Consider the following 27,559-nt stretch of genomic DNA (forward strand, 5'->3'; position numbering starts at 1 on the left):
TTTGGTTAAAAAGCATACTTTATTCATAACAAATATCACAATCAAGTTAATTAATCAAATACTTTTCATGAAATGTATCATCAGTAAAACAGAATTTTCTAATTCTATGCAAGATCCTCTTCATACAGTCATCCCACTGGGCACAAACTGGTTGAATCAACATTGTTTCCATGTCATTTTAAGAAAAATATACATGTGATAATTGGAGGGATATTAACCTGTAGCAACATGATCTCACTAGGATACTGCCTCTAAAATATATATTTGATTTGTCTCACCAAACACTTGACCTGGTGCATTTTTTGGCACGTAAGGCTGGCTGATTTAAATGTGTGAAGTCTGCAGCCTTCTCATCATTAGGATAATGTAGGTCATTTCCAGGTATGCCAGACAGTTAACACTCCATTTACTGATCACATTGTTTCAATTGTTTTTGCTGAAGCAGTTAGCATGGGATTAGGTGAGAAGCTAATAGTCAGATTTTGTCACCTCAGTTATAGGGCAAAGCCAACAGTGCAAGTCTGGCATAGAATGGCATTTTATTTCACACTGGAAGCAAACAAAGAGCAAGCTAAAATAGTTAAAGCGACAGCACAAAAGTGCAGACTGGACCCATGTTTTATGGACACAAACAATCAATAGTTTTTCCTGTACAGCGCTATATGTCCAGGGGCCCCACACAAACCTATTTGACCACAGTAAAAGTCTAGCAACACTTCCTATGACCTAGCTTTTTGTTCAAACTCATCTGTTTTGTAGTCTAGGGATTCTAGTGAGTAGACTGGACCCTGGTTTTATGGACACACAATCGATTGTTTTGCCTGTACAGTGTCCAAGTACCCCACACAAACCTATTTGACCACAGTAAAAGTCTAGCAACAATTCCTATGACCTAGCTTTTTGTTCAAACTCATCTGTTTTGTAGTCTAGGGATTCTAGTGAGTAGACTGGACCCTGGTTTTATGGACACACAATCGATTGTTTTGACTGTACAGTGTCCAAGCACCCCACATTAAACTGTTTGACCACCGTAGAAGTCCAGCAGCACTTCATATGACCTAGCTTTTTGTTCAAACTCATGTTTTGTACAGATAATTGTGTACAGTGCAATGTATGGGTCTTTCTATAAACAATGGGGCCAATGTGTGACATCGGGATCAACATTTCAAAATGGTTTGAAACCAAAATAAAAAGTATTTTTATGTAGTTCCACATGTACTTAGAGGAATATATGCAAATTGGCCCATAACTCTACCTATACAACAAAATAGGCCTAGGATTATACATCCTTTAAGCATTTAAAATTAAAATTTTCAAGAAACTCAATGATATACAATTGTAGCATTTATAGAATAATGTGGACATACCGGACTAAATAAATAGAAAACATGAACTCATTACCTTGATGCTTTCTCTCTTAAATCTAAGGAGGCCTTGCTGTCAATCAATTAATCAATCAAATGTATTTATAAAGCCCTTCGTACATCAGCTGATGTCACAATGTGCTGTACAGAAACCCAGCCTAAAACCCCAAACAGCAAGCAATGCAGGTGTAGAAGCACAGTGGCTAGGAATTCCCCCTAGAAAGGCCAGAACCTAGGAAGAAACCTAAAGAGGAACCAGGCTATGAGGGGTGGCCAGTCGTCTTCTGGCTGTGCCGGGTGGAGATTATAACAGAACACGGCCAAGATGTTCAAATGTTCATAGATGACCAGCAGGGTCAAATAATAATATCAATGTCAATCAAGCAGACAACAGATGATCAACATCAATTCACTAGGGATATTTGTAGAAATAGGGCCTAACATAGAATAATGTGGACGTGCCTGACTAAATAAATTGGATGCATGCATGTCGATTTTCTGAAGCCTATTGTGGCCGAAGCAGGCACAGATAATACATCCATGAATAGCCGTAGCATTAATCTCACCATTGCTGTTTTTATAATGAGAAAGCGAACAAAAATGGGTTCCTTTTGTAATGGAAGGATTTGTATGGAAAGCTAAGTTGAAGCCAACATGTTGTTGTTCTCATAATAACCGCACGTGGTTTTACCGCAACAGAGTAGCACAACACCCTCCAATTGAAGCGGCAGGAAACAAAGGAAAGTGGCCACATCTCGCACAAGAACAGATCAAAAATTAAATCATGCATCATTATAAGGCAGCAGGATAACTTGTAAATTGGCTACAATAATTACAAGGACTTTTCAAGTACCAAATTGAGGAAATATTTACATTTTCAGGGTAGGCATATTTCCAGTAGTGTAAAGTACTTAAGTAAAAATACTTTAAAGTACTACTTTTTTTTGGGGGGGGGGGGATCTGTACTTTACTATGTATATTTTGGACAACTTTTACTTCATATTTAAAAAATTTAAAAATAATGTACTTTTTACTCCATACATTTTCCCTGACATCCAAAATTACTCCTTACATTTTGAATGCTTAGGAGGACAGGAAAATTGTCCAATTCACACACTTATTAAGATAACATCCCTGGTCATCACTACTGTCACTGATCTGGCAGACTCACTAAACACACATGCTTCATTTGTAAAGGACGCCTGAGTGTTGGAGTCTGTCCCTGGCTCTCTGTAAATAAATAAAAAAACAAGAAAATGGTGCCGTCTGCTTTGCTTTATATAAGGCATTTGAAATGTATACTTTTACTTTTAAATACTTAAGTATATTTTAGCAATTACATTTACTTTTGATACTTAAGTAGCCTACTGTATACATCACATACAAGTATAGCACTTTACAGAAAAAACTATAAATTGTGTCTGTAAAACCAGGGTCCAGTCTACTCACTAGAGTCCCTAGAATACAAAACAGAGAAGTTTGAACAAAAAGCTAGGTCAAAGGAAGTGTTGCTGGTCTTTTGTATTTGTATTTATTATGGATCACCTTGGCAGCAGCTACTCTTCCTGGGGTCCGGCAAAATTAAGGCAGTTATGCAATTTTAAAAACATTACAATACATTCACAGAATTCACAACTGTGGTAAACAGCTTAAAGTGGGGCTTAATGAAAACATTAAGCTTAAAGAAAATACTTGAGTCATTGCTTGCACATGGGGTCAATGTTCGAATGCGGGGGGGACGGGGGTTGTCAGAGAAGAGTCCAAAGTGTAAAACTGTACATGATTAGAGATCACATAGCCCTCCCCACCTCTCCCTTCCCTGAAGTCTGGAGCCCTCCCTACCTCTCCCTTCCCTGAAGTCTGGAGCCCTCCCTACCTCTCCCTTCCCTGAAGTCTGGAGCCCTCCCTACCTCTCCCTTCCCTGAAGTCTGGAGCCCTCCCTACCTCTCCCTTCCCTGAAGTCTGGAGCCCTCCCTACCTCTCCCTTCCCTGAAGTCTGGAGCCCTCCCCACCTCTCCCTTCCCTGAAGTCTGGAGCCCTCCCTACCTCTCCCTTCCCTGAAGTCTGGAGCCCTCCCTACCTCTCCCTTCCCTGAAGTCTGGAGCCCTCCCTACCTCTCCCTTCCCTGAAGTCTGGAGCCCTCCCCACCTCTCCCTTCCCTGAAGTCTGGAGCCCTCCCCACCTCTCCCTTCCCTGAAGTCTGGAGCCCTCCCCACCTCTCCCTTCCCTGAAGTCTGGAGCCCTCCCTACCTCTCCCTTCCCTGAAGTCTGGAGCCCTCCCCACCTCTCCCTGCCCTAAAGTATTTTCCCCATACATTTGCAAGAGCAAATCAGACAAGATGTGTGTGGCAGGCCCTATTCAGGTGATTGATGTCGTAGAATGGTGCAGTGTGTATTGTGTAATATTTTCATTGAAAATCCATTGAAAGTCCACTCTAATGACCATATCATACAGTGCCGTGAAAAAGTATTTGCCCCCTTTCAGATTCTCTATTTTTGCATATTTTTTATATTGAATGTTATCAGATCTTCAACCAAAACCTAATATTAGATAAAGGGAACCTGAATTTACAAACATTAAAAAAAAAATGTAATTAACAAAGTTATGCATCACCCAATTCCCCAGTGTGAAAAAGAAATTGAACCCTTACACTCAATAACTGGTTGTGTCACCTTTAACTGCAATGACAGCAACCAAATGCTTCCTGCAATTGTTGATCAGTCTTTCACATCGCTGTGGAGGAATTTTGTCCCACTTGCATGCATTTTTCTTATTTATTAAAAAAAAAAAGTGTATTTTAGTAAATACTTTCTTAACACTTATTTTTCTTAAAACTGCATTGTTGGTTAAGTGCTTGTAAGCACTTTACTGTAAGGTTGTATTTGGCACGTGACAAGTCAAATTTGATTTGAACTGCTTTAACTCAGCAACATTTGTGGGTTTTCAAGCATTAACTGCTCGTTTCAAGTCCTGCCATATCTCAATTGATTAGGTCTGGACTTTGACTAGGCAATTCCAAAACTTCACATGTGTTTCTTTTTAGCCATTTTCATGTAAACTTGCTTGTGTTTTGGATCATTGTCTTGCTGCATGACCCAACTGCGCTTTTGCTCACAGACGGATGGCCTGACATTCTCCTGTAGAATTTTCTGATACGGAGCAGAATTCATGGTTCCTTCTATTAAGGCAAGTCATTCAGGCCCTGAGGCAGCAAAGCATCCCCAAACCATCACACTACCACCACCCTGCTTGCATAATGGGACCACATGTCATCCAAAAAGTTAAACTTCTGAATCATCTGTCCATAGAACATTCTTCCAAGAGTCTTGATGATCATCCAGGTGCTTCTTGGCAAACTTAAGTCAACCTTTTGGATGAAATGGGTCCCATTATGTCTGGCCAAAAACAAACACAGTAAAAACCTCATACCAACGGTCAAGCATGGTGGTGGTAGTGGGATGGTTTGCTGCCTCAGGACCTGGACAACTTTGATGCACTGCAAAGTAACTGGCATCCAGTGAACAAGAGAATATATTGAAAACTGATACGGCACACAGCATATTTTGATTATGTGAGATGTACCATATCCATTTATTTTTAATGAAAAGTATTCATTCCAGTTTTGTAAAATTATACATTGAAACACACTGTTTTGCTGATTGAATACAAAACAAAATATACAGCAAGTGTATAATTTGGTAAACACAAATTAATGTACAGTACATCTTAAATTATTTGTCACTTTGTGATACAAGATTTTAAACTTGTATGACAAATATTCAAATACAATGTGCAGAAAAATAACAAATACTCTGAAATGAAATATTTTTTCCACTTTATAAAAATAAATACAAGATGGGTATGTTTCCAAGCGTAAGCATTTGCTACGTCAGGTAGCTACGGTATATTTTAATGATAATAATAGTTATTGTTAAGTTAATATTGAATTAGACCTACTTAAGTTAATATTGTGTTTTTCAGTCAGTAATCAAAAGTACAACATATACATTTGCTGTGCTGTTTCATGTAGTTTCTTCTTCTTCATAACCAAGGCAGCATTGGGAACATTAGTGCTTTTGGTAAACATACTTCTGAAATGTGCCTGCATTCTATCATACAGAAACAAATCTGTGAAAGGTACTCATTCAGTATTTTGGCTTATTAGAGGCACGTGTGAATTACAACAGGTAACACCATCCACATTCAAGTGAAATAACACAACAAAACCAAAATATGATTATGTCCAATGACTCCACGGCTTATCACAACAGGCTCAACCACTGTATTCCTCCGTCCGTAGAGAAACATACTTTGCATCGTCTCTTGATATTCTTACTGCAGATTTGGAATGACATGCTCAGCTTCCCACATGGTTTTAGTCTATTGTGGAGACAGGCAGCCCAATTCTGATCTTCTGCCCAAATACTGGCAAAATATCTGATATGATTGGTCAAAAGTGAAAAAAAATCATCAGAATTGGGCTGCCTATCTAAACGCAGCCTTAGTGTCATAAGTGTCACAGATATAACATCTAAAATCTTATGTTACACAGAGGACAACACCTAGGAGAACATAAATGCTTGATACCTGATAACAGTCACAAACTTGGCGGTTTCCTGGTAGTCTGAACCGCTGAGTTAAAGCTGTGGATGGGGCTGAAAGGAGGCATCTCATGTGGCATTTGAGGAACAGCGTTGGAGAAGAAGGGCGTGGCACGTATCACAGACCCTCACTGGTTTTGGCGAAGCAGGGAGGGGCAGCTCGTTGTCAGAGCAGGCATTGCAGAAGATCTCCCCACAGTTTCTACAGTGGTGCTAGAGAAATGAGACGCATGGAAAACAAATGAGCTAACCTAGGCAAGAAGTACACCACAAGGAAAAGATATGCGTTATGGTTTGCATAGTTTTACAATTAGAATGGCAACTATGTCACATATTTTTGTGTTGCATGCTGGTTAAGCACTGTCCAAATTAATTTCACATAAAAAAATGTAATGAGTTTAACCTAACCTTTCTCCGAGAGATGGAGAACTCCTTCTCACACAGTTTACAGATGTTGGCGTCTTTGTCCTTCAGCCAGATCTGGCCCCCCTGGAATATTTTATTGTTAGATAGGCGACTCATGAAACAGCATGGGCCAAGGTCAACATGCATGTTAGTAGATCAGTTGTTTTCATAAGAACAAAAAAATGGTCTGATTGAACTGAACTTTCACTTGAATAACAATGTAGAACTCGAGAGACACTTACCTGAAGAGCTTCATTTGCCTCTTTTATGTCCTCGATTTTAAGTTTTGATCTGTGTTAAGAATAAGAAAAGCCAGGCATCAGTTTAGAGTTCACGTCTCTCAATTTACTCAAACAAAATTCCTAACTGGAACTTTGCAACAGTATGTGCACTAACTAAAGCCAAGAGGCATGTAAAAGGATCATGGATGTGATTATAGTCCCTCCTCCACAACATAAAAGCATGTTGCTCCTTTCCACTCCTTTCTGAAAAGGTACGTTGAGATTGCTCTAACTGATGAGAGTAAGAGGGTACATTCCTTTTTGAAAGACAGACCGTGTTAAATAAAAACACATCAAACGAGGAGTTTAAAATAGACAAGTACTCGCTAAGTTTGCATCCCAGCTCCTCCAGGGCCTGTTCCTGTTCGTCACATATTCCAGTCAGCTGGCTGTTCTCATCCTGCAGCCTGTGGAACTCCTGGAGAAAAACATGTCAAATACATCAGTCCACTGTGTGTAAATATACTCTATCCCTGTGACACAACGTAAAATATGTTGAACTTGAACATAATACTTTTAAAATGCCACAATGTCACAAAAAGCCCTACGAGGAACCCTCACAAACCTTTTTAAGTCCATTTATTTGCTGGGCTTCAGCACTGAGCTGGGCGACGATGTCTCGTTCCCTCTCCAGGTTGTTTTGTAAGGTCTGCTGCCACTCCTTCTCAATCTTTAGGTCTGTCTCCAGCTGCAACCTACAATAGGAACAACATCCCGGATAACTCTATTCCGTCTGTATCGCTGAAGATTGGCGCTAAACATTTAAAAGTAATTTCCAACTGAGTCGACATTTTGTAGCGTTTTCCATGAAGGCACTCTCTGCTAGCATGGGAACACTGCCTTTAAATTTCAAATCACACTGTAGCGCTGAATTTCCGCGATACGGAATGAATAGAGCCCCAAATCTTCATTTTGGTACAGAGACAAACAATATATTTATTATATAGAAGGAACAAGTGCTAAGAGCTGCTGTAAATATACCGTATGGATGTGTACTTACCTCTGCTTCTCTCTCTGGGCTATCTGCTTTTGGAGGCTGTCGGCTTTGTTGATAAAGTCCTGCTTGAATTTGTGCGCTCCATCTTCTGCGACCCAGCGGTCCCGATCAACCTCCTGTAATCTGGTGTAATTCAAACCAACTGGGTAAAACTGAGGCTCCAATCACAAGGAAAAAGGGGTGCAGGGGGTTGGGATGCAATGGGACAAACTGGCAAAAGAAAAGGGGGAGGCCAAACATCTACAGGCAGACCATTCTGAAGTGAAGATGGCCAAACATCTACAGGCAGACCATTCTGAAGTGAAGATGACCAGACATCTACAGGCAGACCATTCTGAAGTGAAGATGGCCAAACATCTACAGGCAGACCATTCTGAAGTGAAGATGGCCAAACATCTACAGGCAGACCATTCTGAAGTGAAGATGGCCAAACATCTACAGGCAGACCATTCTGAAGTGAAGATGGCCAAACATCTACAGGCAGACCATTCTGAAGTGAAGATGGCCAAACATCTACAGGCAGACCATTCTAAAAAGAGAAGATGGCCAGACATCTACAGGCAGGCCATTCTAAAGAGAAGATGGCCAGACATCTACAGGCAGACCATCTAAAGAGAAGATGGCCAGACATCTACAGGCAGACCATTCTAAAGAGAATATGGCCAGACATCTACAGGCAGACCATTCTGAAGAGAAGATGGCCAGACATCTACAGGCAGACCATTCTGAAGAGAAGATGGCCAGACATCTACAGGCAGACCATTCTGAAGAGAAGATGGCCAGACATCTACAGGCAGACCATTCTGAAGAGAAGATGGCCAGACATCTACAGGCAGACCATTCTGAAGAGAAGATGGCCAGACATCTACAGGCAGACCATTCTGAAAAGAAGATGGCCAGACATCTACAGGCAGACCATTCTGAAGAGAAGATGGCCAGACATCTACAGGCAGACCATTCTGAAGAGAAGATGGCCAGACATCTACAGGCAGACCATTCTGAAGAGAAGATGGCCAGACATCTACAGGCAGACCATTCTGAAGAGAAGATGGCCAGACATCTACAGGCAGACCATTCTGAAGAGAAGATGGTCAGACATCTACAGGCAGACCATTCTGAAGAGAAGATGGTCAGACATCTACAGGCAGACCATTCTGAAGAGAAGATGGTCAGACATCTACAGGCAGACCATTCTGAAGAGAAGATGGTCAGACATCTACAGGCAGACCATTCTGAAGAGAAGATGGTCAGACATCTACAGGCAGACCATTCTGAAGAGAAGATGGTCAGACATCTACAGGCAGACCATTCTGAAGAGAAGATGGTCAGACAGTGGCAGGACAGTTTAACATTTCTATGGACACAATCAGGGAGGTGATTTAACGCTGGCAATTATTTTAAAAGATTCATTCCACGATCACAATTTCAAAACATCTAACTTTATTGTTTCATGTGATAAGACAATTATTATACTTTTTATTGGCTATAATGAGTAGAGTATTGTCTCTTACAGATATGTTTGAGTGTATTAGTTATTACAGTACCACAATAACAGGATGCACTACAAAACTTCCTTTAGTGAAAGAAGCTCGTCTTAACATTAGACTGATTAAAAAACTAACAAACTTTTTAAGAACCATCAACCCATTACTTTACGATACTGCATATGAACAAATCCTCTGCCTAGTGTTTGCTGAGAGTTAGTGGTTGTGTTTGAATGCTCAGAAAGAGATGTCTTTAACAAGCTTGTATTGGTGCTCAGTGTCTGCGCTGGCACATTTTACGAATGACATGGCGAGCGTTCGCGTCTGGCTTAGCAAATCTTTATCACTATTGAGACCAAGTAGACAAAACAGGAAGTGTATCGATGTCGAAATATGTATGAAATTAAACATGAGGGTAAAAGATCAATGTAGAAATATGTATGAAATTAAACATGAGGGTAAAAGATGGAAGCAATAAAAGACAAGGAAAAGAAAAGAGAAATAGGAAGTCAAAATCAGGGAACTTCCATTTGACCAAAATAAATAAGAAGTTGTTAAGCAAAGTATTCTCATAGAAATATCACAAAGAAGATGGCTTTAAACGAAGAGAAAGGGAGGGATGGTCCATGTTGACTGAGACATGACAAAGCTACGGTCACATCACATCACACAACAAGACTACAGCCAAGTCAATGCTCCAAAATGGATTTGTAATATGGTAAAACATACATTCATAACAATACACCAACATGCAAAAAGAGAAAATACTTTGCATGCCACTGGGCCGGTTTCCCGCACACAGATTAAGCCCAGTCCCAGACTATAAATCTCCATTGAAAGTACTTTTTAGTCCAGGGAAAGGTTTACTCTGTGTCCAGGAAACCGGGCCTTAAATATTACCTTCAAATAATTTAAGAGGATAATTTAAGTCAACTCCCTTACCTTTGTTCCAGCTGTTTCATGGTTGCTGTGATTTGATTGGTCTTCTCCTCCAAACGAGTGATCATGTCGTTCTTCTGTTTCGTGCCGTCATCGGAAGTCTGGTCGACAACACAGCAAAGCCATCAGATCAGTATAGTCACTGGAACATAACCTGATAACATAAACAACATAGCCTGCTCTATGCACAAAAGCACCAGCAAAATCCGCCACACAAAAAGTTCCACGGCACCTGCATTTTTGAGTACATTTCCACGTTGATGGCCTTGACTTCGTCCAGCTGGTGGCGGAGGCCGATCAGTGTGTCCTGCTTTTCGTGGATGTCCTTCTCCAACAGTTTCATGGCCAGATCCATCTCCTGCTTCATGCTCACCTGCACCACCAACTCATTCTCCACATCCTACAGCGGGGGACAAGGAGAACAGCTGTCCGTCACCCCAAATCCTGCAAATTCTGCTCAACTGTAAAGCACTGACCTTTCTCACACAGACCATGCTACTGAATGCTCCTTACAACCAAAGATGACCATTTCAGAATTCTGCATTGGCTTATTTTGGCAATGTTTCCTCTTTTGTAAAGGTGAAATAGTCTCCCCTTTCTACATTAGCTGCTTCCTCTGCCTAGAAAAAAAACATTCGCTTCAATGGCTTTCAACTGAAGATGTGCCCCATATAGAAAAATGATCACGAGGAAATGCTGGATGATGACAGACCTGGCGTAGTTGACACTCCTCCCTGAGCTGCCTCCTGGCCTCGTTGTACATCTCGTCCAGGCCCTGCCTCGACTTCTTGTAGGTGTTCAGCTCCACGTCCACGTCCACCTGGGTCACCTGACAGACAGTGACACATCAGAGGTGACATTAGTGGATTAGACCAAACCCACAATTCCTAATACCACAAACACCACAAATGAGGAACACGGTTTTACATTTGACTGACACAGAGAGAGAACAGGACATTGTAAAAGGCATACCTCAAGTTGCTGCTGAGCTTTCATGAGAATAATAGTGTTCTCATTTCTAAGCTGATGATTCTCCTCTTGTAGTTTGATTATGTTGTTTTTTGCAATCGCCAGCTACAATGAAAAGAAGTTCAAATGAATACCAAATCAGATGTATAAAATGGTAAATGATTCATAATGTTAGTACTGTACTAATGAGACTTTGCCATACCTCCTCAATGAGTTTAGAGTTTGATTTCTCCAAGTTATCGACCCTCCCTTGTAAGCCATGTACTGAAGAACTGTGCCAAAGATACAAGTGCTAATTTAGTGCCACTTCATTTTTAAATCTCTCCCAACAGGTGTTTGAAGAAGCACACTGCTTCAAGTATCGCATGTTTAAAACAGACTTTAAAAGGTCCCCACAAAACACGAGTACTTTCATTGTCTTTTAGAATTACACTTCCTGCAGTTGAACTAGTGAGCGTAAGTTCTTTAGAGGTTGAGGTTGTGCAATGAGCGTAAGACTATAGAAGAGAAGAGACATCTTTATTTACGTAACCAGTGCCAACATCTTGGTCTAAATAAGAGCTTCCTCAGCAAAAAACACAGTTGAGCGATTATCACACACACACAAAAAAAAGAAAGAAATCACAACGATACAGTTTGGTAAAGAAAAATATTAAAATACTTACTTAAGCTGCCTGTTTAATTCTTCAACGTAGTTCTTCTGGTCCAGGATGGCTGCTATTTGACCATTTCTATTGGGAAAACAAATCATGGAAGATAAATCAGAAAAGAGAACACTTATGTTCGAAAGTGTTAAGTATTTTGACATACAGTTGAAGTTGGAAGTTTAAATACACCTTAGCCAAATAAATTTAAACTCAGTTTTTCACAATTCCTGACACTTAATCGTAGTAGAAATTCTCTGTCTTAGGTCAGTTAGGATCACCACTTTATTTTAAGAATGTGAAACGTCAGAATAACAGAATAATTTCTTTAAGCTTTTATTTCTTTCATCATTTGGTATAATTTGCCTTTAAAATTGTTTAACTTGGGTCAAGCATTTCGGGTAGCCTTCCACAAGCTTCCCACAATAAGTTGGGCGAATTTTGGCCCATTCCTCCTGACAGAGCTGATGTAACTGAGTCAGGTTTGTAGGCCTTCTTGCTCGCAAACGCTTTTTCAGTTCTGCCCACACATTTTCTATGGGATTTAGGTCAGGGCTTTGTGATGGCCACTCCAATACCTTGACTTTGTTGTCCTTAAGCCATTTTGCAACAATTGTGGAAGAATACTTGGGGTCATTGTCCATTTGGAAGACCCATTTGTGACCAAGCTTTAACTGACTGACTGATGTCTTGAGATGTTGCTTCAATATATCCATGTAATTTTCCTCCCTCATGATGCCATCTATTTTGTGAAGTGCATCACTCCCTCCTGCAGCAAAGCACCCCTACAACATGATGCTGCCACCCCCATGCTTCACGGTTGGGATGGTGTTCTTCGGCTTGCAAGCCTCCCCTTTTTCCTCCAAACATAACGATGGTCATTATGGCCAAACAGTTCCATTTTTGTTTCATCAGACCAGAGGACATTTCTCCAAAAAGTACAATCTTTGTCCCCATGTGCAGTTGCAAACCGTAGTCTGGCTTTTTTATGGTGGTTTTGGAGCAGTGGCTTCTTCCTTGCTGAGCAGTCTTCAGGTTATGTCGATATAGGACTTGTTGTACTGTGGATATAGATACTTTTTTATCTGTTTTCTCCAGCATCTTCACAAGGTCCTTTGCTGTTGTTCTGGGATTGATTTGCACTTTTCGCACCAAAGTACGTTCATCTCTAGGAGACAGAACGCGTCTCCTTCCTGAGCGGTATGACAGCTGCGTGGTCCCATGGTGTTTATACTTGTGTACTATTGTTTGTACAGATAAACGTGGTACCTTCAGGCGTTTGGAAATTGCTCCCAAGGATGAACCAAGACTTGTGGAGGTCTACAAATTTTTTTCTGATGTCTTGGCTGATTTCTTTTGATTTTCCCATGATGTCAAGCAAAGAGGCACTGGGTTTGAAGGTAGGCCTTGAAATACATCCACAGATACACCTCCAATTGACTCAAATGATGTCAATTAGCCTATCCGAAGCTTCTAAAGCCATGACTATTTTCTGGAATTTTCCAAGCTGTTTAAAGGCAGTCAACTAGTGTATGTAAACTTCTAACCCACTGGAATTGTGATACAGTGAATTATGTAAAATAATGTGTCTGTAAACAATTGTTGGAAAAATTACTTGTGTCATGCACAAAGTAAATGTCCTAACCGACTTGCCAAAACTATAGTTTGTTAACAAGAAATTTGTGAAGTGGTTGATAAACGAGTTTTAATGACTCCAACCTAAGTGTATGTAAACTTCCGACTTCAACTGTACTTGTATCTTTCTCAGCGTATCCAAGACAATGTGTAGTAGTATATATATTTTAATCGATATATTCCATCTCGTTAAAGTAACAAGAATATCTACTTTACCTTTCTTCACTTCTGTAGTCATCAATGTCATTTTTCAAGTACATGGAGAAGTCAATGACCCCAACCTAAGAAATGTAAAATGTCACACAACCAGTATGTTGAACATTTCTACATAGACTTTGACCAGTATATTCCTTCTCAAATTGGGCTGAGACAACTGGAGTGTAAACGTCTGCTGCTACAATCTGAATAGACTAGAAGCACAGCTGAACAGTTTAGATTATACTATTGGCTTTGACAGTTGTAGATACTAGTGTGATTAGTTTGTTGGGATGCGACGAGTGCTCTCCACGAGGTGAAAGGAACGCTGATCCTGCGTCTGCGGGTAGGACCCTGATTAACATTGAGGTGTCCTCTCACTTGCCTATTTTAAAGGCTGTCATGGGGAATTTTAGAACAATGACTGAAGTGTGTGTGGGGGGGGGGGGGGGGGAGACTGACTCACCTGTGTATCCAAGTCTTCTCCCTTGACACAAAGGTTGGCATCGATCACATTGAGTCCCACCAGCAGGCCAACGATGACAGCACCCTCCTCTTCTACCATCACAGCCGAATTCTCATAGAAATCACTGTGGGTGCAAAACGCACAGCAAAACATATTTCACATCAAATCATCATCACATACAATGCTTACAAATTAATAACTAAAATATAGTTGTTGCATAAGTTAGTTCAGGAGTCAAATTTGGCTTAAATCATAATAAGTTACATGGACTCACAATTTGTGAAATAATAGGGGTTGACATGATTTTTGAATGACTACCTCGTCCTCTGTCCGCCATACATACATCTGTAAGGTTTCTCATTCAAGTATTGAATTTCAAACACAGATACCACTACAAAGACCAGGGAGCTTTGCGAAAGCCTCATAAAGAAGGGCAGTGATTGGTAGATGGGTAACAATAACAAATTAAGCACGGTTAATAATTATGCTGTGGATTTTCATTCCACTTTGACAGTGTTTTGTGTAGATCATTGACCATATTTTAAAAATGAAATTTCACTTTTGTAACAATAAAATGTGAAGCTTCAAGGGGGGTGAATACTTATGATAGGCACTGTATATACCATCACTGCTTATTCTAACAGTTTTCTTATAGAAAATAACTGACACCACCTCTACCCATCTGAAGGTATTAGCGTCTCGTCTGCTGAGAAGCAGATGGTGAACCACTATCAAGGAGGCTCTCTGTCTGCCGGCCCAAGGACTTTGAATGGAGATGAAGATGTGTGTGAGAAAAATCAGTGTGTGAGTGAGTTGAGACTGGGTGTCCTTCCAGTACCTTAGCAGGTCCTTTCTGGTGATCAGAAGGCGGAGGTAATCAGCCAGCCTCTTCTGCATCAGGGCTAGACGCAGCCAGGCCCGAGCTCTGCCCAGCGGAGTCCTACAATAACGGAACAAAAACTACAGCCATTAGTCCAACAATACATATTGATATATGATATTCGTATTTAATTTCAAAGTGAAGAGCGGCCCATTGGGTGGGGGACAATACTAACTAGTGGATGAGTCATATAAAAATATCCAAACACTGTGTACTGTATGTGTGTTGACATTAGATGTGGCGTGCATGATTTATGATCGACATGCAAGATGTTTCCATGTTTAACAGCCCAGCTGAGTCATCATCTTTATAGCACACAGGGGAAAATGTGTATGCTTGCTTTCCTAGGTTATAGAACATACAGTGCAAAGTATTCAGACCCTTCCCTTTTTCTCATTTTGTTAAGTTACAGCCTTATTCTAAAATGGATTGAATAATTCCCCCCCCTCATCAAATAATGACAAAGATTAAAAAATGTATATATTTTTGCAAAAAAGGTAAGTCTTCAGACCCTTTGCAATGAGATTAGAAATTCAGCTCAGGTGCATCCTGTTTCCATTGCTCATCCTTAAGCTGTTTCTACAACTTGATTGGAGCCCACTTGTGTTATATATTCAATTGATTGGACGTGGCGGTCACAACATTTGGTCAGCCGGTGATTGTCAAGCAAATAACTGTCGGTTTCACGGCAATTGACTGTTAATTAGAATAAACACATTTAGCATCTCCTGGCTTCCACACACAGCCTACAAGCCACTGATGCAGACCTTTGGAACATCTACATTTTAAAAAGTCTAATAAATCCAAGTAATATAGCCTTCACCTTCACAATAAATCCATTATTTATTTTAGACAAGTCTAAAGAAGCATGATATGAAGAAAATGTAGTCTATTTCAGAAGAACAGAATAGCATACTCTGAGTTGTCCTTATGTTAGGTCCTCATCTAGCTATGCCAAATGGCTGTGGGCTACACTAGTTCATTTAGCAGAAAAGATTTGCTTAGAATTCTGTGGCATCATTTTATATTATTTTATAGTATGAAGAATAAAATTGAAGAAAGATGTTTTCTCCAAACGATTTGAGGGAGTGCGCAATTCTTTGTTGACCCTTAAAAGAAATAGGTATTCCTATATGCTTAAATTTAGAGTTATTAATGTAACTTTAGTTGTTCTACAAACGTGGGGCTATATGTTTTGATTTGTAATACATTGTAAGGCTGCATGATGTGACTAATGATGATTTGAAAAAAGTTGCTTGAAAAGGCATGAGCTCTGCTTTGTTTTTTTGCGCAGGCTGTACACAATTCATCAGTCTCTCATTCACAATTTGATAGGCACTTTATAATGTCTTTCAAGTGAAGACACATCGGTGACGCAACTGCGTTCGTCTGTATCCAAATCTGAGGTGCATATTGAAGATATTGCAAGAACTGTCCACATTTAGTTTTAGGCCTAACGAAACAGCAAATGCGCTAGCCTATGTCAATCTACTATCCCCCATAGTACAGTACTGTGCGATAAATAAATATTCCAAACATAGTCTGGGACAGTTGCGGGATGCGATAGATCCCAAATGAACATAACCACTAGCAATAAAAAAAATAAAAAAAATTATGCAATGAGGCTGACGCAACAGATCAGAACGTTTAGCTTAAAATGTTGATAAACTGTCAGAATATTTCTTCACATTTTAAGCGCAGCGATGCGCACACGGCAGTAGGCTATAAGAGCAAATGTTGTTCTATTAACGGGAAAACACCATTATCAAAAGTGAACACAAATGTGATTATGCATGTGTAACAGTATAAACTTTACGTCGTCCCCTTGCCCCGACACGGGCGCGAACCAGGGACCCTCTGCACACATCAACAACGGTCGCCCACGAAGCATCGTTACCCATCGCTCCACAAAGGCCGCGGCCCTTGCAGAGCAAGGGGCAACCCTACTTAATGTCTCAGAGCAAGTGACGTAACTGATTGAAATGCTACTAGCGCGCACCCGCTAACTAGCTAGCCATTTCACATCAGTTACACATGTAATGCTTTTATTATTAATGTGCATTTTTATGGTGAAAGATATCTTCCCAGACCTTGAAACTCACACGCTGTATGCCAGATAGACTCTACACCTGTTGTAAAGCAGATTAATGTGCTTAATTTTAAAGAACTTATTTGGCCACTTTAGTTGTGATTACAACCCTTATCAAAACATATAGGCCTATGGGGTATGCTACATGAGGTGTGCGACTATTATTTGAAAAAGTAGAAGGGAAAAAAAGAATGTGCTGTTTGCCTTAAGCTGGGCATCATTCACAAGTGATAGGCTAATATTGTCACCGATCACACTATTTCTTGATTTAATCTTGTCTTTACATATACTAAATGATATAGGTGTGAAATTTGTTTTGATTTAGAATGAACCATTATCATGCACCTGTCGGGAAACAGGGGCGGGGAAAAAATACATGTCATCTCTGCACGTAAATAGCAAATGGAGAATGCTTTTCCTGTGGTTCATTTTCATGCCAGCTAGGTAGTCTATACTCCTGTTGTAAAGATAAGCAATGTGATTAATATTTGCTTAATATTAGGAAAGTTGAGAAATAAATAAAGTAGGCCTAGCCTATAGAAAACTGATGGGATCCTCCTCTTTTTAATAGAGGCCATCACTCGGTTCTCACGCAATTGCATAGCCTATACAAATGTTGCGCAACACGAGCTTATGGGCTCTCATTAAGTGTTTGATTAGATTTTAGATTACATTTGCATTGACGTCAGAGTGATTAGAGGGACAATAGAGTGCTGAGTACCAGGCAGTTAGTAAGTTTGGTAGGCTACTAATGACCATCAGCAGCATCAGAGCTTGGAGAAGCCTAATTACTGTGAGTAAACGATCACATGGAATTTGACTACCTTCAGGACTCGTGACTGCTGGTGTGGTGGTAATACAGCCACCGCATCCCTAATTTCACATGATTTGGAAAGGCACACACCTGTCTATATAAAAGGTCCCACAGTTGACAGTGCATGTCAGAGCAAAAACCAAGTCACGAGGTCGAAGGAATTGTCCGCAGAGCTCCGAGACAGGATTGTGTCGACACACAGATCTAGGGAAGGGTACCAAAAAAGGGCCGTAGTCAGGGAGGTGACCAAGAACCGGATGGTCACTGTCAGAGCTCCAGAGTTCCTCTGTGGAAATGGGAGGCATCCATCTCTGCAGCACTCCACCAATCAGGCCTTTATGGTAAAATGGCCAGACGGAAGTCACTCCTCAGTAAAAGGCACATGACAGCCCGCTTGGAGTTTGCCAAAAGGAACCTAAAGGACTCTCAGACCATGAGAAACAAGATTCTCTGGTTTGATGAAACCAAGATTGATCTCTTTGGCCTGAATACCAAGCATCACGTCTGGAGGAAACTGGACACCATCCCTACGGTGAAGCATGTTGGTGGCAGCATCATGCTGTGGGGATGTTTTTTAGCGGTAGGACCTAGGAGACTAGTCAGGATCGAGGGACAGATGAACAAGGGGGAAAGTACAGAGAGATCCTTGATGAAAACCTGCTCCAGAGAGCTCAGGACCTCAGACTGTGGCAAAGGTTCACCTTCCAACAGGACAACAACCCTAACCACAGAGCCAAGACAAGGCAGGAGTGGCTTCAGGACAAGTCCCTGAATGTCCTTGAGTGGCCCAACCAGAGCCTGGACTTGAACCCTTGAGGAGTTTCTCCCATTCTTCTCTGTAGATTCTCTCAAGCTCTGTCAGGTTGGATGTGCAGGTCACTGCACAGCTATTTTCAGGTCTCTCCAGGGATGTTCGATCGGGTTCAAGTTCAGGCTCTGGAGTGGCCCAATCAGAGCTTGGACTTGAACCCGATCGAACATCCCTGGAGAGACCTGAAAATAGCTGTGCAGTGACCTACATATCCAACCTGACAGAGCTTGAGAGAATCTGCAGAGAAGAATGGGAGAAACTCCTCAAATAAAGGTGTGCCAAGCTTGTAGCGTCATACCCAAGAATAATCACAGCCATAATCACAGCCAAAGGTGCTTCAACGAAGTACTGAGTAAAGGGTTTGAATACTTGTGTAAATGTCATATTTCATTATTATTATTGTTGCTTTTTAATTAGCAAAAAAAATGAAATACCTGTTTTTGCTTTGTCATTACTGTGTGTAGACTGATGAGGGGGGGGGGGGAATCACATTTAATCAATTGGCTGTAACGTAACACAATGTGGGGTCTGAATACTTCCCGAATGCACTGTATGTCTTAACCTTTCTATACGGGGTTCCCTTTATAATCTGGGCTGAAATGATGCTTCACCGGAGTTTCAGTCTTAATGAAAAACACGAAGCGAAAGTACAAAAATACATCGAGACACTTCCTTGTTCTGGCTCAAGTTTCTCTTCAGCAAATCAGTGAACACAGGGATCCAATCAGGCCTAGTGCTTTTAAACCTGTAGTACACTTTCTGCTTGCAGTGAACCGTAGTGGTCATTAGGGCCTACAAATGTAAACAAAACCAACGTGAACACAAAGTTCATGAAATATACATTTCTGAGAAGAAAAGACACTGTTCTGGTGAGCTCAAATGTGTAAACCCCCTTAGTTAACCGAAAAACATGACAAACGAAAGCCAACGTGTTTGGGCATGGTGTCAGCCTGTTTCAGGGCGTAAAGATGAAGCCTGACACCGTGCCCAAATGCATTGGCCTGTTTGTCTTGTTCTTAACTATTTCTAACTAAATGCCACGAAAATAAAGGCTTTTTAAGGCTCGATTCAATCCGTATCGCTGAAGATCAGCTTTACAGCATGATTGACATTTAAAGCCAAAGTTCTCTCATTAGCGGAGACTGCATTCAAGGTAAATGCTGCATATGTCAGCTCAATCTGAAATTACCTTAAAACTTCAAGCGTGCTACATCTCTGAACTTCGGTTATATGGATTGAATAAAGCCCTAATCAAGAAGTTAATCTCTCCATTTTTCTACATAGAAATGTCAGCTCCAGTCATCTCTCTCTCTTCTGGTACCATACTTTAGTCCTGGTAGGTCCCTGACGCTGGCTGCAATCTCTCCTGCCTCGGGACACAACTTCTCCACCATCTCCAGAGGACCCCACAGAGACTTGTTGTATCCAAGAAATGACTTCTTCACTGCGGGTGCAAGAATAAACATTGAGCCTTATCTCATGGGTAATGTTACACAACACAGTCGAGAAAATATGTTGTTGCATTTAACTATCAAGAAAATAATGGGAAAGGGGAGATTATAGCATATTTATATATCCCGGCACGTCCTGCCAACAGCGGGCATTGAGGATGATACAGTATGTGTTGATTAATGAACATAACAAATCATTATGTAATAAAAATGTGTCCATGAGCTAATAGTGTCAACATTATGAATGGGATTCAACTAGTTCTGCACCATGGTAACGATGATAAGTGAATACCTCTGAGACCATGTTTGAGGCAGTGCTCCATGACAACAAAGAACTGCTGGAGTGGGGGGTAGTCGGAGTCCAGGGTGCGTCCAAAACTGAGGGCCGACTCGATCAGGCCTTTGATGCTGAGCTTGGCCATATTCAGCAGGTTGGCTCTCTCCATCGCCATAGGGTTCCGCAGAGCTGGAGAGGGAAGGAAACAGACCCACATTTGGGAGTGGTCAATTCAAACACTACCTATAGTACGTCAACAAAGAGCCATGCCATTATGTTTTGCATAGTGGTGTACACAAACATACAAACATACATACATACAGCACATGTTGACATCTGAAATGCCCATCTACATTATGTCAATAAACAGTCATAAATTCATCATCTCACATTTCATAGTTCCATTTCATAGTTCTCTGCAATATGTGTTGTACAGACATGACACCGTATGTAGGCACGTTATTGGGTTTCATCCTGGCTAATAAATAACCTTTTCTGATCAACTAAATTTGTGATGAGTTACTATTTCTGATCGAACCAGAAGAAAACATTGATCAGAAACAGTTTTGCACCGGCCTTTAGCTGTAAATATGCAACTGACACATGGGGCAAATGATGCAATCTATCATGCTGCTATTTTGCTTCAGATCAGAGTAATCAGTAGGTGAGAGATCTATTAATGTGCAATCTGTGCGTTACAGGCCTATTCCCACTCCACATGGGATGCAGCTGGTCTGAATCACCCAAAGTAACTGCAGCAAGCATCGCATCACGATATGAGCTCGGGGTGTGGTTCTAACTAGCTATTGGTTAATCACACAAAAACATAAGGTTATCACCATTTGACAGTGAATGAGTTGAATTGATAAGATAATAATTCCAAACAGATTCGTCGGCCGATGCGTAAGCTCACGCAGAAAAATTGATTCATGTCGCACAATCAACAACGACCGACATATATGCATATGATACTGTTGCAACATGTATGGAGCAGGAACGGGATGACACGACAGCTGTGTTGATCTATGCAAAATCAAACAACAAAACAAGATGAGCACATAACTCCAAATTACCTTGGGCACTCCATTCGTTTACAAAAGACGTGGGTTCCGCTACCTTCGCCAAAACATGACTGCTGCTTCCTGAAAAGGTCTCTGATGCTTTCCTGGCTAGTGCAAATATGGGTGCCTGCCATCTCCCGTCCCCGGCTCTCATGGTCGTGGACGTGGTGGTGCTAGCTTTTTCACCGGCCGATTTTTCTTCCTGAAACCTAAGGATTCCGAATACTTGAGACTTCTCTTTGTTGCTCTCTGTTTCAGCTAATGCAAGGTCGTGCTCTGCAGGTGTCGCCATCGTCGAAATATCATACGGACAATTCACCTGGCGACCATTGTTGCAGAAATGTCTGGGATAGCATTGCTAAATCATCCAATCCCAACACTATAATGCCTATCACATTTCGTCTACATTCTAAGTGTGAACGCCGCTTTCACAGTCATCAAGGACAAATTATTATCCCTTATTAGCCGCAGAGTGTAAAGATCCCATGAAGCCGAATCCCTCAGGTTCGTATGGGTGGCGTCAAAAACGCACTACGTAATGGCGTGAGATACTTGGGATTCTGCTACCCTCTACCGCGGGCTGGAAGAAATCAAGTTGTTTCTGCATACAATTTGGAGTACTGTATACTATAATGATATGGTATCAATTATTTAAACGGAGTAAAATAAAATATGATTTAAGTAATTAAATATTAATAAAACAATTAGTATACTTGCCTAGCTCTATAAAGTGTTTCGAGAAAATAGAAGTGTTGATCAGACATTAATATTTCTTGTCATTAAAAGTTCACAGAAATTAATAATCTTACTAAGTAATGAATGAAAAAAATGGTCATTAGATAAACTTGATGCATGTCCCTCTAAAGTTAATAAATGATCTGAAATTGATAGTTTTCATAATTCAATGGAGCCTTTCAGTAGGATTCCAGTTTTTCCAAGTCTGTATCTGTAATACTCAGTTATAAAAGAGTGTTGCAGCCAATTGTACCACAATATGATTGAGAAGAAATTATAGGCTATCTGCTTTGTTTACCTTGACTGTATGCAAGTCGCTCCATGCTCTCAGTATGAGTGATGCCCCAGCGATGTAAACTCTGAGGGGAATACATGGTGAAGATCACTTCAACCCAAGATGGTCCTGGGACCTGGACAAACAACTATTTAGTCGGGCAGTAAGAGAGGAGAGAAGTCGAAGTGTTACACAAATACAGGGATGCCAACAACAGCCTTAGAAAAAACATCACACACATTCTCCCCATGAGAGAATAATGACTGTGAAATGTAAATTAGAATTCATGCAAAACCAAAATCACAAAATGGAAGGGGAAATAAGTGATTTATGTGCCCGCGGGCCAACTGAGGCCCATACAGTTGGTCACAAACCAACATAAAACAGGAATATTCTGACGCAGTATAATGTGCACTTTATTGTCCTTAGTTTTGAATCTGGACCATAACACAGCATGTCATGAGCTCATGGAGAGAGATAAACAATGTAATAAAGCCGAGCAATATGATTATAAATATGTTGGTCTTGGATCCATTAACTAAATAACCTGAACATTGTTCCGTGGAACCATACAGATTCTATTAACTTGCCTATTCCATTTCCTAATTCTACAGGCGGAACAACCTTCTTATATTTTCAGAAGCAAGCAGGAACCAGGACTATGGAGTCCATTGTGTCCACGGACAGTGTCAGTAACGTTTCTGCTGTTTTCCTGCTGATTTGCCAGTCAGTGCTGCACTATCATATGACTCTGATTTCCTGCGGCACCCTCCCTGTCTACCAGTTACACATGGCCTGAGATATGTCCTCTACACTCTGTAACATCCTCCCTGAGATCTGTACTCTATACTATAACATCCTCCCTGAGAGATATAATCTACATTATAACATTCTCCCTGAGATATATATTCTATACTGTAACATTCTCCCTGAGAGATATATTCTATACTATAACATTCTCCCTGAGATATATATTCTATACTATAACATTCTCCCTGAGATATGTACTCTACACTGTAACATCCTCCCTTCTGTGTTCTCTTGTAGAATGTTCACTGAACATAGACTAATTAACATTATACACTAGTACTAAATGAACCACTGGACTGTCTGTCTGGACTCTGATGAAAATAGTGCTGACTTACCTCAGGCAGAGCAACAATAGCAGCAGCACACTGCTTGGTTTGTTTCAGATGGGCTCAGACTGACTCAGTAACTCCAGATCTTGCCTGGCTGGGTTGGGGTCTGTTGTGTGTGCTGCATTGGGCCTTGGTACTGAGGGAGCCTCATCCCTCTGCAGTCAGTCACAGGCAGAGAAGAGGGAATGTCGCCCAATGGAACAACTCGGAGCACATAGTACACATACGGGCAGCAGATGAGAGGGGTCGATGAGGGCGGAGGAGGAGTCTCCTGTTTGAGGAGGGGCAGGAATGGTTCTGCTGATGGGGAGGAACAAACCTACACAGGCCGGCCAATCCCTGGCCTCGTGTAGCAAATGGAATGCAAAGACATTCAGGAAGTGGTTTAAGTGAGTGACACCAAAGATGGTGGATGAATTAAGATGTCCCACTCAGGCCGTTTACCATGAAAAAAGGTCAGTTCCGGTCTGCTTAACGGGGTGGCTGTATATGAATCAGAAAACATTTGGGAGTAGGATGTCTCGCTTCCTCTTCCGTCTCTGGTGACACCTCTGTTTGTATGAATGCATTACTAGCAAAATGCATGGAATACATAGATTAAGATATATCAAGATTATCTGATCACCCAAGATGTATTTCGGTGATCATTCACAGTGACAAAAATGTACTAAAATATTAATGTGGATATTACTTTCCAATGACCATTCATTATTTAGTAATTAGTGATATATTTGTAGTATTTAGAATGACATACAACATAACAAACTGCTGTTTTATGTTCAAATGGTAATCCAACTGTCCGATCAGTAAAGATGTCATGTTTAATTGTCAGTCATCTCGGGTAATCCAGAACTAAAATCTCACGTAATCAGTTAAATGTGTAGTCTGTCCACGAGAGATACAATTTTCTCATATGATGTTCTATATTCTACCCAGAAGATGGCAGTATCTCCCAAGGCAAGAGTCATGGTACCAGCTCCCTCCATTAGATTGAGAATCTGTTCAATTTGGATTCATAAAAGGAATGGACAGATCGTATTGTAATTTTTGACCATGCGGCCAAACAGGAATGGTGGAAAGAAAACACAATTATTTGTGGTTCCTATTCAAAGAAAGCTGCCAGGCACCAACATGATGTCACTCATTCCAACCTTTGCTCCATTCATAAACCACAGTGTTTGAAACATGTATTTAGTTTTGGTGCCTCAAGTAACTATCATTCAGTATATTTGATCATCAACATAACACTAGTAGCCGTTTGGCCAGGGTGGTGGCTGGTGGGTAATTGATATAAAGACTTTCCATACTTGAGTGATCAATAAAACCCTGTGTGTCGTGAAAGTTACCTGTCAACAAGTCAATAAAGGCTATGGAGCAGGTCAGCAGCAGGTCATTACCAGGAAGGCAGGGAGCCTCCCTCTGAGGAGAAAGATAAAGCAATCACCATGATCAGGACGGAGGAGTTAGCAAAACCGATTGAGAATCTACCCATGATCAGGACGGAGGAGTTAGCAAAACCAATTGAGAATCTCCCCATGATCAGGGAAGGAAATCAGGTAACTGTCACAACACATAGGGCTCTTTAATGGTTGAAAAGTCTCTGAATTGTATAATAAGAAAAATGAGAGCAATTCAGAGGCATTTGAACCGTTGCCATTGAAGAGCCCAGAAGCCTGGTAATTGGAATGAGGTACTGTATATATGCCACTGCTAATCGTAGTAATACATAATTCATGAACAAAGTATTCACATTTTTGATGCAAAAGAAACAAAGTGCTCAAAGCCTTTCTGCAGCAATACCATTGATGGTCATATATGGTATTGTTTTTATAGGCTTGAGGGCAGCTCACACAAAAGTATGCCATTGTTGAGCCCCAGTGGGAGGATATTTAGTAGTATTTCACCACACACCAAGACATATGAGGAGAAAGATCATCTTTAACTACCTGTTTGAGTATTTCAACGTAACCTACTGTCTCTTATTTTATACCTACATCTCACAGCTGGCTGTACCCAGAGGTATCGCAGGCTCTATCTTTACCTTGGCCACAAATGCGCTGTTGCAAATGAATGGAGAGAGCAAGTCCAGTAATCTATTAGCACCAAAAAGGCCTCTGAGTGGTATTCTATTGCTGGGACCTTTTGGAAAATCGAGGAATCTTCTAGCAAACATCTGTTCTGCCGGCCAGTCAGTGTACTGAACAGTGTATACTGACCATTCAATATACTGCACTATATAAGCATGGGATGTCTCCCTATAGACACAGTCAACCGTGTGTAACTCTTAAGGGTGTGAACAAAGAGTCAAAAAAAGCTCAAGTCAGGGTAAATGCCTTTTTGTAGCCCTTCAATTGCACAAAATCATATTTGATTGAGTTTGAAGTGGTCTCTGGTTGATTGCCTCACAATCATTAACAACTTTCCAACAACTGGCTTTTGGCAAGATAAAAATAGCATTGATCTTACAAAAAAGGTTATCCATCAGTGTAACAACTCAGCAATGTATTTGTGTCTCTATATTTGTCTTCCCCTGAGAGGAAGGCTGTTAATAAGACACTTTTCTATCTTGTTGTGAAGTGAAGGGGCATCACAGACATGTGTACGTCTTGGAGATGCTAATTTGTGCATGTCAATAACCAGTTGTGGAAAAAGTACACAATTGCTATACTTGTGTAAAAGTAAAGATACCTTAATTGAAAATGACTCAAGTAAAAGTAAAAGTCACCCAGTAAAACACTACTGGAGTAAAAGTCTAAGAGCATTTGGTTTTAAATATATGTAACGGATGTGAAATGGCTAGCTAGTTAGCGGGTACGCGCTAGTAGCATTTCAATCAGTTACGTCACTTGCTCTGAGACTTAAGTAGTGTTGTTCCTTGCCGTGGCCTTTGTGGAGCGATGGGTAACGACCGTGCTTCGTGGGCAACCTTTGTTGATGTGTGCAGAGGGTCCCTGGTTCGCGCCCGTGTCGGGGCGAGGGGACGGTTTAAAGTTATACTGTTACATTGATGCTGTTGACCCGGATCACTGGTTGCTGCGGAAAAGGAGGAGGTTGAAAGGGGGGGTGAGTGTAACGGATGTGAAATGGCTAGCTAGTTAGCGGGTACGCGCTAGTAGCATTTCAATCAGTTACGTCACTTGCTCTGAGACTTAAGTAGTGTTGCCCCTTGCTTTGCAAGGGCCGTGGCCTTTGTGGAGCGATGGGTAACGACCGTGCTTCGTGGGCAACCTTTGTTGATGTGTGCAGAGGGTTCGCGCCCGTGGTTCGCGCCCGTGTCGGGGCGAGGGGACGGTTTAAAGTTATACTGTTACATATACATAAGTATAAAAAATGTAATGTAATTGCTCAAATACACTTAAGTATCAAAAGTAAAAGTATAAATAATTTCAAATTCCTTATATTTAGCAAACCAGACAGCACCATTTTCTTGTTCTTAAGCCCTAATTTACAAACTAAGCATATGTGTTTAGTGAGTCCGCCAGATCAGTGGCAGTAGGGATGACCAGGGATGTTCTCTTGATAAGTGTGTGAATTGGACCAATTTCCTGTCCTTCTAAGCATTCAAAATAGAATGAGTACTTTTGGGTGTCAGGGAAAATGTATGGGGTAAAAAGTACACTATGTTCTTTATGAATGTAGAAGTAAAAGTTGTCAAAAATATAAATAATAAAGTAAAGTACAGATACCCCCAAAAACTACTTAAGTAGTACTTTAAAGTATTTTTACTGAAGTACTTTACACCAAGGTCAATATCTATGTGCATGTATGGCATTGCTCAGACAGGGACACAAAAGAAGACTGGTGGCTGGTATGAAGCATTAGGTCCCAATTGGTTTAGTCATTATATTTCTGGGCACGCTCCATTCTCTCTAAATATGGAAATGTCACTGAGTGCAGTAATTGGTCTTTAGATAGACAGATTTGGTGTGCATATTCAAGTGGCAATACAGTGTGAAAGGAAAACAAAATGTCCCTTCTATCAGACATGATTATCTGTGTAAGACGTCAATGCTGTAGAAAAATAGGCTCATATTTGTGATTGTGGTG

At 40.9% G+C, this 27,559-nt stretch overlaps 1 protein-coding gene across 4 annotated transcripts; it reads right to left on the minus strand.

The window, feature by feature from the left end:
• On the minus strand, positions 1 to 23,739 carry LOC129828668 (RUN and FYVE domain-containing protein 2-like). Of its 4 annotated transcripts, none has more exons than XM_055889785.1 (19): positions 23,519 to 23,739; positions 22,398 to 22,509; positions 20,319 to 20,492; positions 19,902 to 20,019; positions 14,820 to 14,921; positions 13,982 to 14,105; positions 13,537 to 13,601; positions 11,707 to 11,772; positions 11,244 to 11,313; positions 11,045 to 11,146; positions 10,785 to 10,901; positions 10,305 to 10,472; positions 10,076 to 10,173; positions 7,653 to 7,772; positions 7,218 to 7,347; positions 6,976 to 7,070; positions 6,614 to 6,662; positions 6,375 to 6,455; positions 1 to 6,179 (listed from the first exon to the last, which is right to left on the minus strand). In XM_055889785.1, exons 2-19 carry the CDS (start codon positions 22,471 to 22,473, stop codon positions 6,036 to 6,038), a joined length of 1,899 nt encoding a protein of 632 aa, XP_055745760.1. In that variant the 5' UTR covers positions 22,474 to 22,509; positions 23,519 to 23,739; the 3' UTR covers positions 1 to 6,035. The 4 variants fall into 4 exon arrangements, with proteins under 4 accessions (XP_055745760.1, XP_055745758.1, XP_055745757.1 ...); XM_055889783.1 differs by having other exon boundaries at positions 22,398 to 22,521; XM_055889782.1 differs by lacking the exons at positions 22,398 to 22,509; positions 23,519 to 23,739 and adding an exon at positions 21,377 to 21,911.
• Between the last annotated feature and the right edge of the window lie 3,820 nt (positions 23,740 to 27,559).

This window comes from Salvelinus fontinalis, chromosome 30 (assembly GCF_029448725.1).
Source record: "Salvelinus fontinalis isolate EN_2023a chromosome 30, ASM2944872v1, whole genome shotgun sequence".
In the NCBI taxonomy this organism is placed as follows: Eukaryota; Metazoa; Chordata; class Actinopteri; order Salmoniformes; family Salmonidae; genus Salvelinus; species Salvelinus fontinalis.

Bases quoted from the DNA above. Each gene is read 5' to 3' on its own strand.
- LOC129828668 (XM_055889782.1), bottom strand. From the start codon at position 21,656: ATGGCGACACCTGCAGAGCACGACCTTGCATTAGCTGAAACAGAGAGC. The intron at 11,314-11,706 runs GTAAGTATTTTA...TCTTTGGCACAG, and splicing joins GAATTAAACAGGCAGCTTAA to TTCTTCAGTACATGGCTTAC. The intron at 11,147-11,243 runs GTATGGCAAAGT...TTTTCATTGTAG, and splicing joins ACTCTAAACTCATTGAGGAG to CTGGCGATTGCAAAAAACAA.